Genomic DNA, 13,739 nt, shown 5'->3' on the forward strand with positions numbered 1-13,739 from the left:
GAGAAAAGGAAAGGCTTTGCATATTTAGACGGACAAGACAAGAAAAATCAGAAAAAATCAGAAAAAATAGAAAGAAAAAAAAGAGGGAAAAAAGAGAGAGATCGCGGTTGCAACGGCCAGGCAGGCCACCCTCCACCTCAACACATCTGGCTGCAAATTTTGCAAGTCAATGTGAGCAATCATTCCTTCGTTCTCTCCCTCCTCTCTTTCTCTTCAAAACACCCCAACTTTCTCTCCATTTTCTTTGGGAAAAAGAAAAATACCCAGTAAAATCTGCGATTTCCCCACCTCGAATTCGCCTGCATCACCATCGTTCCCGCCTCCAATTTTGTGTCCTTTTTTTTAATTTTTTAATTTTTATTCTCTGGGTGCCCAAACGGTGGTGCTTGCTGGGCAATGAGTTAGCTCTCAATTACCTATCTATTTCTTCAAATTTTATTGAATTAATTGTATTTTGTTTGAATTTAGAGCTTTGAATTTTGAGGGTGGTTTGGGAAATTTGAAAAAGTTCGGTACTTTGGAAGATGCAGCATAATATATTTACTACAATGCGGAGCTTGAAGATCATGGATGGGTGTAAAGGAAGTCAAGTTTTCGCGCTTAATCCTTCCGGAGCTACTGCCGCCGGCGGAAACGGCGGTGGTGGTGGTGGTTCGGGGGACAAGCTTCTTTACGACCATCTCCGGGTCAACTCGATTCGATCCAGAGCGAGTCGGGGCAGTTTTCAGGCTCCGAACCCTACCGCCAACAATGTTTTGCTCGAGACTCTTCTCCCTTACGGTCTGCCGGTGTCCGATCTCCTTGAGCCCCGAATCGAACCATCCCTCAAATCGGTCGATTTTGTGGAAACCCTAGCTGATGTGTACCGTAGGATTGTGATTTGCCCCCAATTCGAGATGTGGAAGATGTATTTGGAGCAATGTGCGACGTTTCGGGGCCTTTCGGATCCGAAATTGTTCCGGCGGAGCCTCAGGTCGGCGAGGCAGCACGCGGTTGATGTGCACTCGAAGGTGGTGCTGGCGTCTTGGTTGAGGTATGAGAGGAGAGAGGATGAGCTTATTGGGTCGTCAGCAATGTATTGTTGTGGTAGAAATGTTGAATGTCCGAAGGCTAGTTTGGTTTCCGGGTATGATCCTGAGTCTGTTTTTGAGTCTTGTATCTGTTCTAGGACGCCGCAGGGGCAAGGTGACGATGATGATCTTGTGATGGGGGATGAGGAATGTTCCACTTCGGAGGAGGATGGTGATATGTCGTTTTGTATTGGAGATGCCGAGATTAGGTGTGTTCGATACAACATTGCTTCGCTTTCGAGGCCTTTTAATGCAATGTTGTATGGTAACTTCACGGAGACACGAAGGGAGAAGATAAATTTCACACAGAATGGGATATCTGTGGAGGCAATGAGGGCAGTGGAGATTTTTAGCAGGATAAAAAGAGTAGATTCTTTTGAAGTGAAAACTGTTTTGGACCTGCTATCCTTTGCAAACACGTTTTGTTGCGATGAGTTGAAGACGGCATGTGATTCTCATTTGGCATCTCTGGTTTGTGAACTGGAAGATGCAATGCTGCTGATTGACTATGGGTTGGAGGAGACTGCTCATTTTCTCGTGGCAGCTTGTTTGCAGGTGTTTTTGAGGGAGCTACCGAGTTCGTTGCACAATTCTCATATGATGAGATTATTTTGTACTTCAGAAGCTAGGCAAAGGTTGGCTATGTCCGGGCACTCTTCTTTCATTTTGTATTATTTTTTGAGCCAGGTTGCTATTGAGGATGACATGAGATCGAACACAACGGTGATGCTTCTAGAGAGGCTGGCAGAGTGTGCCACCGAAAGTTGGCAGAAGCAACTTGCATTTCACCTGTTGGGTGTTGTGATGCTTGAGAGGAAAGAATTTAAAGATGCTCAGTGGTGGTTTGAAGCAGCAGTAGAGGTTGGTCATATTTATTCCTTGGTGGGCATTGCAAGGGCCAAGTTCAAGCGTGGCCATAAGTATGCGGCTTACAAGCAAATGAACTCTCTCATTTCTGATTATACACCGGTTGGGTGGATGTATCAGGAGCGATCTCTGTATTGTATTGGAAAGGAAAAGATGATGGATTTGAGCACCGCTACTCACTTGGATCCAACTCTATCTTATCCATACAAGTATAGGGCTGTTTCTTTGTTGGAGGAGAACCAGTTTGAAGCAGCTATTACAGAGATCAATAAGATAATTAGTTTCAAGGTCTCCCCTGATTGTCTCGAATTGAGGGCTTGGTTTTCAATTGCCCTCGAAGATTTTGAAGGAGCTCTCAGAGATGTCCGGGCACTCTTGACTTTGGACCCAAATTACATGATGTTTCATGGGAAAATGCATGGTGACCATCTGGTAGAGCTGCTCTGCCCTTTTGTTCAACAGTGGAGTCAGGCTGATTGTTGGATGCAACTATATGATCGATGGTCCTCTGTTGATGATATTGGTTCTCTAGCTGTTGTACATCATATGTTGGCAAATGACCCTGGGAAGAGCCTTCTACGCTTTAGGCAGTCTCTCCTTCTGTTGCGGTAAGTAGGAGAAAGCATACATTACTATACCAACTAGCCTATCTATAATTTGCTTGTGGATTTAATTAACTTCCTTTCTTAAAATCAGTTGTATTGTTTTTGTATGAAGGGCTTAATCCACAACATAACATCTTAAGTTCTTGACACAAGTAGAATTTGTCACTTTTGGTTCATAGGAATTGTATGTGCCTGACGGACTTTATATTGCATGTTGGGCAGAATTCTAAACCTCGTCTGATCCTAAGACATCATAGAGAAGGATTCTATTGCTTCTTTGATGTCGTTGGTTGTTATATTAGTCTGTTTTAGAAGCATCTCTGACGTTCCTGAAAATCGTAGGTTAAATTGTCAAAAGGCTGCTATGCATAGTCTGCGGTTGGCCCGGAATCATTCTAGTTCTGAGCATGAGACGCTTGTCTATGAAGGATGGATCTTGTATGACACTGGCCATCGGGAAGAAGCATTGGCAAAGGCAGAGGAGTCCATTGCTATCCAGAGATCGTTTGAAGCATTTTTCCTTAAAGCATATGCTTTAGCAGACTCAAGTCTTGATTCTGATTCTTCAACATATGTGATCCAGCTTCTAGAGGAAGCACTTAGATGCCCTTCGGATGGTCTTAGAAAAGGACAAGTAAGTGTCATCCTAAGAATAATTTTTTCGATCTTGTTATCTAAACGTCAAATTAATCAGATTGGTCTGTTATCCTGCAGGCACTAAATAATTTAGGAAGTGTCTATGTAGATTCTGATAAGCTGGATCTTGCTGCCGATTGCTACACAAATGCACTCAACATTAAGCATACGAGAGCACATCAGGGTCTAGCACGAGTATATCATCTTAAAAATCAACGCAAGGCTGCATATGATGAGATGACAAAGCTGATAGAGAAGGCTCGAAACAATGCATCAGCTTTTGAGAAACGTTCAGAATACTGTGACCGTGACATGGCAAAGAGTGATCTAAGTATGGCAACACAACTAGATCCCCTGAGGACATATCCGTACAGATATAGGGCAGCAGGTATGTTCTGACTATAGTTCTCATTTGTTTGGTGCATGCCATTTTAAGTGGAAGTTGATGCTTATGGTTAGTCTTGGTGCTCAGAGATGAACGCCCTACTGCATCCATGGCGTTTTTCTTACTATTTAAATATGCAGAGACGCCTGTCATTATTGATTCCAAATCCTTGGGGCTTAACTTAGTGTAGAGCTGCTATATGTCGATTCAATCACTTAGAAACTAGAATAGACATATCTAGGTCTTCAAGCAGATGAGCTAGTGGCCCATTCTGCTCGTTGGAGTTTCAATTGCTAAGCATTCGTCAGTTTAACTGGCCAAACTTACTATAAAAGATGGAAGTAGATTGTTTAATAAATAATAAATTAGAGAAAAAAAACCTGACAACTGTAAGTTCTATAAAAAACACTTAAGGAGCTCAACTGGAGAAAGATAAAACCTCGTCTATCCACTTGTGATGTTCTTAAGGATTCTTAGTTATGGACTTTGTTTGGTGCCCTTCTCCTTACAAAGGCAGCTGGGTTTTTTTTTGTCCTTCTAAAGTTTTGGGTTTGAATTGTTTTTCTCTGAAGTATATTGTTAACAAGGGCTTCTGAGTGAAAAGCCGAAAAACGAAAAGAAGGGAAATATAAAACCGATCAAACATTTTTTGACATTCTGTTGGATGAACCTAGGTTGTGATCTGTTATCTGCTTCATATGATTATGTTATCAAAGCTGTACAGTGTTAAACCATGAATTTTTCTAAGAAAAGTGTCTGTGAGTGTGAAAAAACTCTGAACTACTAACATGGGAATTATGGCCCAACAGTTTTGATGGATGACCACAAAGAAGGAGAAGCCATCGAAGAGCTAACAAAAGCCATAACTTTCAAGCTAGACCTGCAACTGCTACATCTTCGAGCAGCATTCCACGAGTCAATGAGCAATTTTGTTTTCACCGTGCGAGACTGTGAAGCAGCCCTCTGTCTTGATCCCAACCATGCTGACACTCAGGAACTCTATTCTAAAGCACGGGAACGTGTCAATGAACAAAAGAAGTGAGAGAACCACAGAGCGATTATTCTTTACCGTCTTGGGGGCAATCATGCTGTTGCTACCCGATTCATTTAACATGGGAATGGCCAGCAATTGTCAGCATAGGCAATCCGTTGGATTTTGTCTCTAGAAACGTACAATTGTAGATTCCCATGGCCTTGGAAAAGGGTATGTAAAGCGGAAGCAAGGAGAGAATTTGGATTCACGGAGGAGAGTAGAGAGGAGCAAGATAGCGTGTAAATAGATCAGCTGTTTATTGATTGGATCAACTTATTAAGTAGCGCAGAGACCTGCTGCTGCTACTGTCTGACATACTACTCCAGCAAAGACGGGAGCGGAAGTAACCAAAGGCGAAAAGTATCTTGTACATGATCATGTAAGCTTGTGATGTGTGTCTGTCCAATTTAGATGTGTCTACCCTTTGTTTTTGCCAAGTGGTTTGCAATGTGTTGTAATCTTGTCGTTCTGTTCTCTCATTTGTTGTATAAGCTTCACGGTTTTCATCAAGAACCGGCGCGAAAATGATTTATTTTCAAAGAGGCTTGTTGGTGCCAAATTCAGAGCCAGATCTGCATCCTCCTCTTCTCCTGGACACTCTTTCCGCACTAACTTTTCTCATACGATATAGAGTATGAGGATTTCTATTTTCTTTTAAGTTTTTTCTGGAAATACACACAGATGGAACTGATTACAAACTTTTTTTTTTATCAAAAATAGAATTAGATGCACGCCTAAGACGTCTGTCTGATTTTATTTTTTATTAAGAGTTTGGAGCAGCTCTATTAGTGCGTAGTTCCCAATTTGTTAGATGATTGACTTGAAACAAAACATCCCTACATGGACCTATGCCAACCCCTATACATAGAAGATCCTTCCAAGTAAGTCGAGGGGTCCCTTCCAAATTTCGTACAAAAGGGTCTTTCTACCTGATCACCTGTGACCACTTAAAGTGAAAACTTACAGCTAAACGGACTGCACAAAATGTCCATAAATTTTCAACCGTCCAGCAATTATTTTCATTGAACTGCCTCTTACCGTTTCCTTTCTTATCACTCACCTACAGCTTGAAGCTAAAGCTTGCAGAGTCAAGCCACGAGATGGATCAAACGTGTCCGGACTTCATCATCGAGCGGTTTCTTCCGGATGCCACTGCATTGGCTGCATCATCTACACTGAAGCTAAATGTGTCACAAATCAGTTCAAGCAAGAGACTCTGCTATCCGTGGAATTATACCGGCACGGCGGAGGCTTGTGTTTCGAGAACGGTGTGCAGGTTTTCTTCCCTTGGCGGATGAAGCATAAGCTCTGTGGAGTGAAAAGCCCTGTCAATGAACAAGCTCAGTGCAGTGTAAAACACAAGAGAAATAGATCATAAGCTTCGTACTACTTGATGTATTGTATAACTATAACTTATTTTTATGGTATTAGTCTGGTTAGCTCACGTGTGAATCTCAACGATCACACGTGTTTCATGTCATCCTATACTTATTGTGCAATGTATTTTATCTTAAGTTCACACACTCACGTTTGCCCCACATATTTCTTTAAATCTATCAAATTACCAAATACCAGTGCACTTTTTACGGTTAGTGAATTTTAAAAATGTACAAAGCACGTTTTCTTAAGGTCATTAAATCGTCATCGTTGCATCGACGCTAGTGCAATGTTTATGGTCAATAGAATTTCAAAGGTGCATGTATGTCCATTGACGGTAATCCAAACAACGCATACGATTTTTTTATTGAGATCCTAAAATACAATGGTAGTTTTGGTAATTTGCTGAACTGAATCATATCACAACCACTCACACGTGGGAGACTTCAAATACTAGGGTTTTCAAAGGCGGTTGACCCGGGTAGCTCGGGCAGGCACAAGACCCCTGCCCGCTGGTTCTTACTTCAGAAAAATTTAGGTGACCCTTCTTCTCTCGCTCCCGCTTCTTCCACCCATATTCGAAATATACAACCATTTGTATAAATCGCCGATTAGTTCATCTTCCTCCGCACTCTCTCTCCTCCCTCTCTCTGTGTGCTTTGCCTTCTCACGGCGCAAACGTACAGAGAGAAGCCGAAGTCGTCCTCGCTTCTCGCTCTGCGTGTTCGTCGAGTAGGGTTTTAGAGCTCGCTCGCCGCCGCTGCTACTCAATCGGCTAGCGCACGTGGTAATTCTCGTTCTTCTAATCTCAATCTGTGGACTTCGGTTTGCGTTTGTGGTGATAGATCTGCTGATTTTGTTTATTTCTGCTTGTTTTGGTCCCCTGGGTTTTGAAATTGGTTCTAGTATTTGTGATATCTGAAATGCGATTAGGGTTTTGAAATTGGTCATGTTGTTGTTTCGCGCAATGTGTCTGTGCTCTAGTGGTTTAACTAGTTTTTTAGTAGATTTATTAATTTAGAGAGCTGCCAGACTCAATCATTGTTTACTTTCACCCACCTTAAAATCCCATCCACCATAAAAAGTTAAAGAATTGAAATGCTATTTTCCCACCCAGTGTTATTCTTAAAATAGCCTCTAATATGCTATTTTTCCACCGGCTATTATTCCTGGAAAATTGAAATGCTATTTCCCCAACAACGAAGTCTCCTGTGACGATAATCTACCAGCAAATGAATGATGCTCGAAATGTATGATTATGCCCTCCAGTAACTAGCATTAATATCCAATCATCATTAATTGCTAGCTTCTTACCTTTTAATTGGACAAAGACATCCACACTTTCTCGCTCCATAATTCTTTCTATCTTCATCCTTTATGTCTTTTTTTGCAAATTCAGCTTACATTTTGCCCATTTCTTTCACAACCCAATGTAAATCTAGGGCTCCTGTTACTTTTTTGCGCCCAAATTAGTATTATTATATATCCTTTAAGGTCCTTATCTGTCATTTCACAAATAGGCAAACTTGTAATTGAGAATTTTATCAAAAAATGGGTGGAGAAATTAGACATTGGAGTGTGAATAACGTCTCTCTTAATTTATTACATATATAGTCTGCTACATATTGTATAGCCTTAAGAAATTATTGGTTTTAAGTAAACAATTTTTTCCTGTTTATATATTCTTTTTTAGCTTCTCTCTTCTTTTGTAGTAGGAACGAAATGGCTGTGGAGATTACTCAGTTTCTATTGGCAGCTCAATCAGCAGATGCAAGGGTTCGTACTGAAGCAGAGGCTAATATTAGGCAATTCCAAGAGCAAAACCTTCCTGCTTTTCTTCTGTCGTTGTCCGTTGAGCTTGCAAACAATGAGAAACCCACTGAATCCCGTACGTTGGCTGGTCTTGTGCTTAAGAATTCATTAGATGCCAAAGATGCTGGTACAAAAGAAATTCTTACTCGACAATGGATGGCTATTGATATTTCTATTGTATCCCAAATTAAGGACTTGCTCTTAAGGACACTTGGGTCATCTGTCCCGGAAGCAAGACACACATCTGCCCAAGTTATTGCAAAAATTGCATCTATTGATATTCCCAGGAAACAATGGCCTGACCTAATCGGGTCTTTGCTCAACAATATGACTCAGCGAGATAGTGCAGCTGGTTTGAAGCAGTCAACCTTGGAAGCACTTGGTTATGTATGTGAGGAGATATCTCATCAAGATCTTGAGCAAGGCGAGGTGAACAATGTTCTTACTGCTGTAGTCCAGGGAATGAACCTTGCTGAAAATAGCCCTGAAGTTCGTCTGGCTGCAATAAGGGCTTTATATAATGCCCTGGAGTTCGCACAAACCAACTTTGACACTCAGATGGAACGGGATTTCATCATGAAGATGGTCTGCGAGACGGCCTTGTCTAAGGAGGTTCAAATTAGGCAGGCTGCTTTTGAGTGTCTCGCTTCAATTGCTTCTAGATATTATGAGGTGCTTGGGCCTTACATGCAGGCTCTCTTTGAGCTTACATCAAATGCTGTAAAAGGGGATGAAGAGACAGTTGCCCTTCAAGCAATTGAGTTTTGGAGCTCCATTTGTGATGAAGAAATAGAGCTTCAAGAATTTGAGATCTCTGACACTGGGGACTCTCATTCAAAATTTATAGAAAAAGCTTTGTCATCTTTAGTTCCAATGTTGCTAGAAACTTTGCTGAAACAGGAAGAAAATCAAGACCAAGATGACGACATTTGGAATGTTGCGATGGCTGGTGGGACGTGCCTACAACTTGTTTCAAGGACTGTTGGAGATGCCATTCTGCCCCTTGTGATGCCATTTGTGGAGGCTAACATAGTGAAGCCAGATTGGCACTGTCGTGAGGCAGCTACATTTGCATTTGGCTCGGTACTTGAAGGCCCAAGCACAGAGAAGCTATCTGTTCTGGTCCATTCAGGTTTGGATTTTATGCTTAGGTTAATGAAAGATGAAAATAACCATGTCAAAGACACTACTGCCTGGACTCTTAGTCGTATATTCGAGTTTTTGCACGGTCCTGATGGTACTGTGATTTCTTCTGCTAACCTTCCAAAGGTGGTGGAAATATTGGCGGAAGGCACTAAGGATGCCCCAAATGTTGCAGAGAAGGTTTGTTGGGCCATCTATCACCTTTCTCAGGGGTATGAGGAAACCTGCTCCTCTCTCTTTACTCCGTATGTGCCGGGCATCATTGAATGTCTTATTTCCACTGCTAATCGTACAGATGGTGATGATTCTAGATTGAGGTCTTCTGCTTATGAATCGTTGAATGCTGTTGTGAGGTGTTCTAATATTAAAGAAACATCACAAATTATAGCACAACTACTTGTTGTTATTATGAATAAGTTGGGCCAGACTTTAGAACTTTCGATTGTATCGTCAGATGACCAGGAAAAGCAAGGAGACTTGCAAGCTTCTTTTTGTGGTGTTCTACAGGTTATTATCCAGAAGCTTACCAGTGATGATGAAAGTAAGCGTATTATATTGGAAGCAGCTGATCAGATAATGCTTCTGTTTCTTAGAGTGTTTGCCTGTCGTAGTTCTACAGTACATGAGGAAGCAATGCTTGCTATTGGTGCGCTGGCTTATGCAACTGGGCCTGGGTTTGAAAAGTACCTTCCTGAATTGTACAAGTATTTGGAGATGGGGTTGCAGAATTTTGGGGAGTTTCAAGTATGTGCTATCACAGTTGGGGTGGTTGGTGACATTTTCCGTGCATTGGATGAGAAGGCATTACCGTACTGTGACGGGATTATGAGTCACCTGATGAAGGACTTGTCAAGTGAAGCGCTCCACCGGTCTGTCAAGCCTCCCATATTCTCTGTCTTTGGCGACATAGGTCTTGCAATTGGAGAACATTTTGAGAAGTATGTCCCTTATGCAGTGCAGATGATGCAGGGAGCTTCGGAGCTTTGTGCTCGGATGGACACTAGTGATGAGGAGTTAATGGAATATGGAAACCAGCTAAAGTGTAGCATCTTTGAAGCTTATTCTGGTATACTTCAGGGCTTTAAGGATTCAAAGCCTGAGGTCATGTTGCCATATGCCCAACATCTCCTGCAGTTTATAGAATTGGTTTTAAGGGACGTAAACAGGTATTCTCTCTCTCTCTCTCTCTCTCTCTCTCTCTCTAATATATTTGTGTGTGTGTGTGTGTTCTGACCCGAAATGTCTGGTCTTTTGGGTTTATAATCTGATTTGTTCGTATTCAATGTCCTTGTTCGTTGTTTATAGGGATGCCAATGTGACAAAAGCTGCAGTTTCTGCGCTGGGTGACCTTGTTGATGTGCTTGGCCTAACCATCAAGCCACTGTTTGGGGATTTTGCATTCTTTGAGGGAATTTTGCAGGAGTGTCTTCAAACCGATGACGAAAGTCTAAGTGAAACAACAGCTTGGGCTTATGCGATTGTGAGGCGCATTATGAATCAATGAGAAGTGACTGGTTCGTTTGTGAGTAATTGATCATTTCTGTCTAATAGCGGTATTTGTTGAGGTCTAAAGATAGGCGTCATGGAAGTTAGAAACTTGTTTTCGTCGATTTTGCATTACGGATGCATCTCTGTACTTTTCGGTTTTTGGCTCTTTGAACATCCTCACTTTACTGAGGCTACAGTTAAGGTGTCCTTTCTTTTGTTTTGGATTTGGTTGCATGTTGAGCCAATAGTTTTCATCAAATCCAATGTTTAGTAAACTTAAAAGAGAGTTGCGATAATCTTTGTAATATGTATCTCTGTATGAAACAAGTGTTACAATGTTGATTCGAAAAGAAATAAATGAAAAGAATTTACGTTGAAAAGTACATTAGCGCTACTATCTGCCGGCGTTCATGGAACTGCAGGACATCTCACCTATGGACGATGAAGGGTACGATGTGATCGTATCACCCAAAAGGACATTCATAAATCTCGAGTTCATTTCACTGACCCGCCTGGAATCAACAAGGTTCCAGTTTTCGACTTCAGGAAGCTGCTCATCCTCGTTGAGATATCGAACCACTTGTCTCATGGTAGGCCTAGCTTCTGGTTTGTAGTGAGTGCAAAGCAAACCTAGTTCCAGCACCAACTTCATCTCTTTAACAACGAAATTCGAATCCAAATTTGGATCAACTGTATCCAGTATGCGACCCATTACATGATTCTCCATAACCCAATCTGCCAATATAAACTCGCCTGAGCCGATAGGTCTCTGTCCACAAGCCACTTCAAGGAGCAGAACTCCATATGCAAACACATCAGAGCGTGTGGAGGCCTTCCCTGTGCGAGCCAATTCTGGTGCAATATACCCAATTGTGCCAACCACACATGTAGTGTGTGATATCTCTCCGTGATCATACAGCCTAGCAAGGCCGAAGTCGCTTAGCCTCGGGTTCATGTCTGCATCTATTAAGACATTACTCGACTTCACATCACGATGAATCACCACTTTCTCCCATTCCTCATGCAGGTACAAAAGCCCTGATGCAACGCCTTTGAGGATGTTGAATCTTTGTGCCCAGCTCAACACAAAGTTGTCTTCGGACCCAAAAATGAGCGAGTCTAAGCTTCCATATGGGATGTAATCGTAGACAATGAGGAGTTTCTTCTTCTTCTTGCACCAGCCTTGGAGATGGACCAAGTTCTTGTGCCTCAACTTTCCCAAGCTCTCAATTTCTGAGGCGAATGACCTCATTCCTTGGATAGAATTTCGGGTTATCTTCTTAACCGCGATTTCACATCCACTAGAAGGTAAGACACCCTTGTAAACTTCACCACAACCGCCGGCTCCAACTACAGCGGAGGCCTTGAAACCCTTTGTTGCTGCGTAAAGATCCTTGTACTTGAACCTGTGAGGACAATCCAGCTCCCAATCCTCAAGACTCTCAAACTCATCATGCCGTCCTTTGTACAAGGTGAAGAACAACAAAACTAGCAACAACATGGATACCACAACCGCTAAGGCGATTATAAGAGCCTTGATTTTAGGTTTGTAAGAGGATGAGTCTTTCTCTTTTGCCGGTTTAGGAAGTTGCGAAATATTGATTGGTCTCGGTACTCCGTCCACCGCGAAACTCCACGCTATTATGTAATGAGAGCTTGCTTGTTCTCCGGTGGATGCAGAGAAGCCGGCGTACATAGTCTCTTGAAGAGTAGTAGATAAATTGATTGTTTCCGACAATAGCGGTTTCTCTGGTTTCTTCACGTTTATGGGAGATATTGTGACATTCAGCTTTTGAGCTACGCCATCATAGTCTATCCAAGCTTGGATGAGATCACCGTTCTCCAAGTTTACTTCTTCTTTGTGTGCTCCTTTGACAAAGTACGCAGCCGGTTCAGATGCTTGAGAGTACACACTGTTGACGTTTATACCAACATGGTTTCCTGCAGTGTCGGAGTTCTCTTTAAATCCGTTCACCGTGTCGAATTCCACAGAAAAGATGTGGTTGGAGGGATTACCGTCAGTTGTGGAGTTGAAAATCCCAAGGAAATGCCCGGGTTCCGCCCCGGGGAATTTTGGAGAGGGAGAGAGTGTGAAGGCTAGGCCAAAGCCTCCGGGGCCGGAACTTGGGGAGACTATTGCAAAAACAAATTGTGTGCTGAAGGAAGAAGCATTAGGGTACGAAGAAGAAGAGTTTTTATCAAATAAGTTTATATGTTTGGGATAGAATGCATGGCCTGTAATATTATGTGATGTGTTCGTGAGCTTGAGCATGCCGGAGGGCTTGATTATAGTCGCCCCCTCGCAGATCAGGTCATTTGCATCGGTTCCATTGAATCCGTTGAACAAAAACTCAACTCCCCAAGCCGGAGAAAACATGGGAAACAAGAAGAGAAAACCTAAAGGAATTGCTAAAGCCATTAGGGTTTTTGGAATTGCAGAAGCGAGTCCAAGACCTTAACGTAGCTTGAGAAGAAGGTGAAGGACTTAGAAATGGTCGAAGTTTAGAGCATATGCATGTAGAGAAACACCCTCCCAAATCCCAATACAAGGAGTCCCGTTTAATTGTGTGTGTGGACGTGCATATGGTGTGGTTCTCGTGTGTGCAGACATACATATGGTGTGGTTATCGTGTGTGTGGATGTACATATGGTATGATTCTCAAGACGGACACAAAAATAGTAAGCAAGATAAGAAGGAACTTCATGGAAGGTATTGACCAATTGATAAAAGGCAATTGGCAAATAATTGCCACCATTGACGTGCTCAGCCCTTTAGCAATTGACCTCCTTGTGTTGCGGAAGAAAAGTACTTGCTAATCAGCTTATTGAGTGGCTACAGATCTTGGGCAGTCTACTTTTTGGCGTAACAAAGATAGTCGGGGTATCCAAAGAAACTTAAAAATGAAACATGTGTGTCCAAAAAAGTTGGATGTCTCATATGCAAGGATAGAACTAAAAACTTTTTTTAGAAATGACGACATTAACATTTGGTTATTCTTGAGAGAAAAAAAATTCAAGATAGTATAATATCTTCTATAGTTTCGTTGCTTTTCTTTTTCTTTTCAAATTTCATTCAGCCAACTTGTAGACATTATTATTTTTTAATTATAGCTTGTTGTGCATATTATATTAAAATTACAACTAATAAGTTAAAGTTAAATATCAAAAATTCGTTTTTTTTTTCTCTCTACACACTACCTTAATGGAGCCCGCAGACTCCTGGGTCTTAGGTGCCTCTGTCATTGTCCATATCCACTTTTGAGTGCAAAAGGAATCAGCCCTTATATTAAAGATCAGAGTGCGTTTGTTGACCCAAAGAGGGA

The 13,739-nt window shown here is 41.9% G+C and overlaps 3 protein-coding genes across 5 annotated transcripts; 2 read left to right on the forward strand and 1 right to left on the reverse strand.

The window, feature by feature from the left end:
• The first annotated feature begins 10 nt into the window (after window positions 1-10).
• Window positions 11-6,119, forward strand: LOC126593117 (ethylene-overproduction protein 1-like). 2 transcript variants are annotated; one of them, XR_007612879.1, is made up of 5 exons: window positions 11-2,545; window positions 2,885-3,176; window positions 3,257-3,566; window positions 4,373-4,975; window positions 5,663-6,119. XR_007612879.1 is itself a non-coding variant. In XM_050259002.1 (4 exons), the coding sequence occupies exons 1-4, from the start codon at window positions 525-527 to the stop codon at window positions 4,603-4,605; spliced, it is 2,856 nt and encodes a 951-aa protein (XP_050114959.1). In that variant the 5' UTR covers window positions 11-524; the 3' UTR covers window positions 4,606-5,165. The 2 variants fall into 2 exon arrangements, 1 of the variants encoding a protein (XP_050114959.1); XM_050259002.1 differs by lacking the exon at window positions 5,663-6,119 and having other exon boundaries at window positions 4,373-5,165.
• Window positions 6,120-6,482: 363 nt separating this feature from the next.
• Window positions 6,483-10,796, forward strand: LOC126593118 (importin subunit beta-1-like). Of its 2 annotated transcripts, none has more exons than XM_050259004.1 (3): window positions 6,483-6,760; window positions 7,686-10,094; window positions 10,234-10,796. In XM_050259004.1, the coding sequence occupies exons 2-3, from the start codon at window positions 7,696-7,698 to the stop codon at window positions 10,430-10,432; spliced, it is 2,598 nt and encodes an 865-aa protein (XP_050114961.1). In that variant the 5' UTR covers window positions 6,483-6,760; window positions 7,686-7,695; the 3' UTR covers window positions 10,433-10,796. The 2 variants fall into 2 exon arrangements, with proteins under 2 accessions (XP_050114961.1, XP_050114960.1); XM_050259003.1 differs by having other exon boundaries at window positions 6,484-6,760; window positions 7,689-10,094.
• Window positions 10,704-13,372, reverse strand: LOC126593119 (lectin-domain containing receptor kinase VI.3-like). Its single transcript, XM_050259005.1, has one exon. It carries the CDS (start codon window positions 12,833-12,835, stop codon window positions 10,811-10,813), a length of 2,025 nt encoding a protein of 674 aa, XP_050114962.1. The 5' UTR covers window positions 12,836-13,372; the 3' UTR covers window positions 10,704-10,810.
• Window positions 13,373-13,739: the final 367 nt, after the last annotated feature.

Source organism: Malus sylvestris, chromosome 12 (assembly GCF_916048215.2).
Source record: "Malus sylvestris chromosome 12, drMalSylv7.2, whole genome shotgun sequence".
Taxonomy (NCBI): domain Eukaryota; kingdom Viridiplantae; phylum Streptophyta; class Magnoliopsida; order Rosales; family Rosaceae; genus Malus; species Malus sylvestris.

Bases quoted from the DNA above. Each gene is read 5' to 3' on its own strand.
- LOC126593117 (XM_050259002.1), top strand. From the start codon at position 525: ATGCAGCATAATATATTTACTACAATGCGGAGCTTGAAGATCATGGAT. The intron at 3,177-3,256 runs GTAAGTGTCATC...GTTATCCTGCAG, and splicing joins ATGGTCTTAGAAAAGGACAA to GCACTAAATAATTTAGGAAG. The intron at 3,567-4,372 runs GTATGTTCTGAC...ATGGCCCAACAG, and splicing joins GTACAGATATAGGGCAGCAG to TTTTGATGGATGACCACAAA.
- LOC126593118 (XM_050259004.1), top strand. From the start codon at position 7,696: ATGGCTGTGGAGATTACTCAGTTTCTATTGGCAGCTCAATCAGCAGAT. The intron at 10,095-10,233 runs GTATTCTCTCTC...CGTTGTTTATAG, and splicing joins GTTTTAAGGGACGTAAACAG to GGATGCCAATGTGACAAAAG.
- LOC126593119 (XM_050259005.1), bottom strand. From the start codon at position 12,835: ATGGCTTTAGCAATTCCTTTAGGTTTTCTCTTCTTGTTTCCCATGTTT.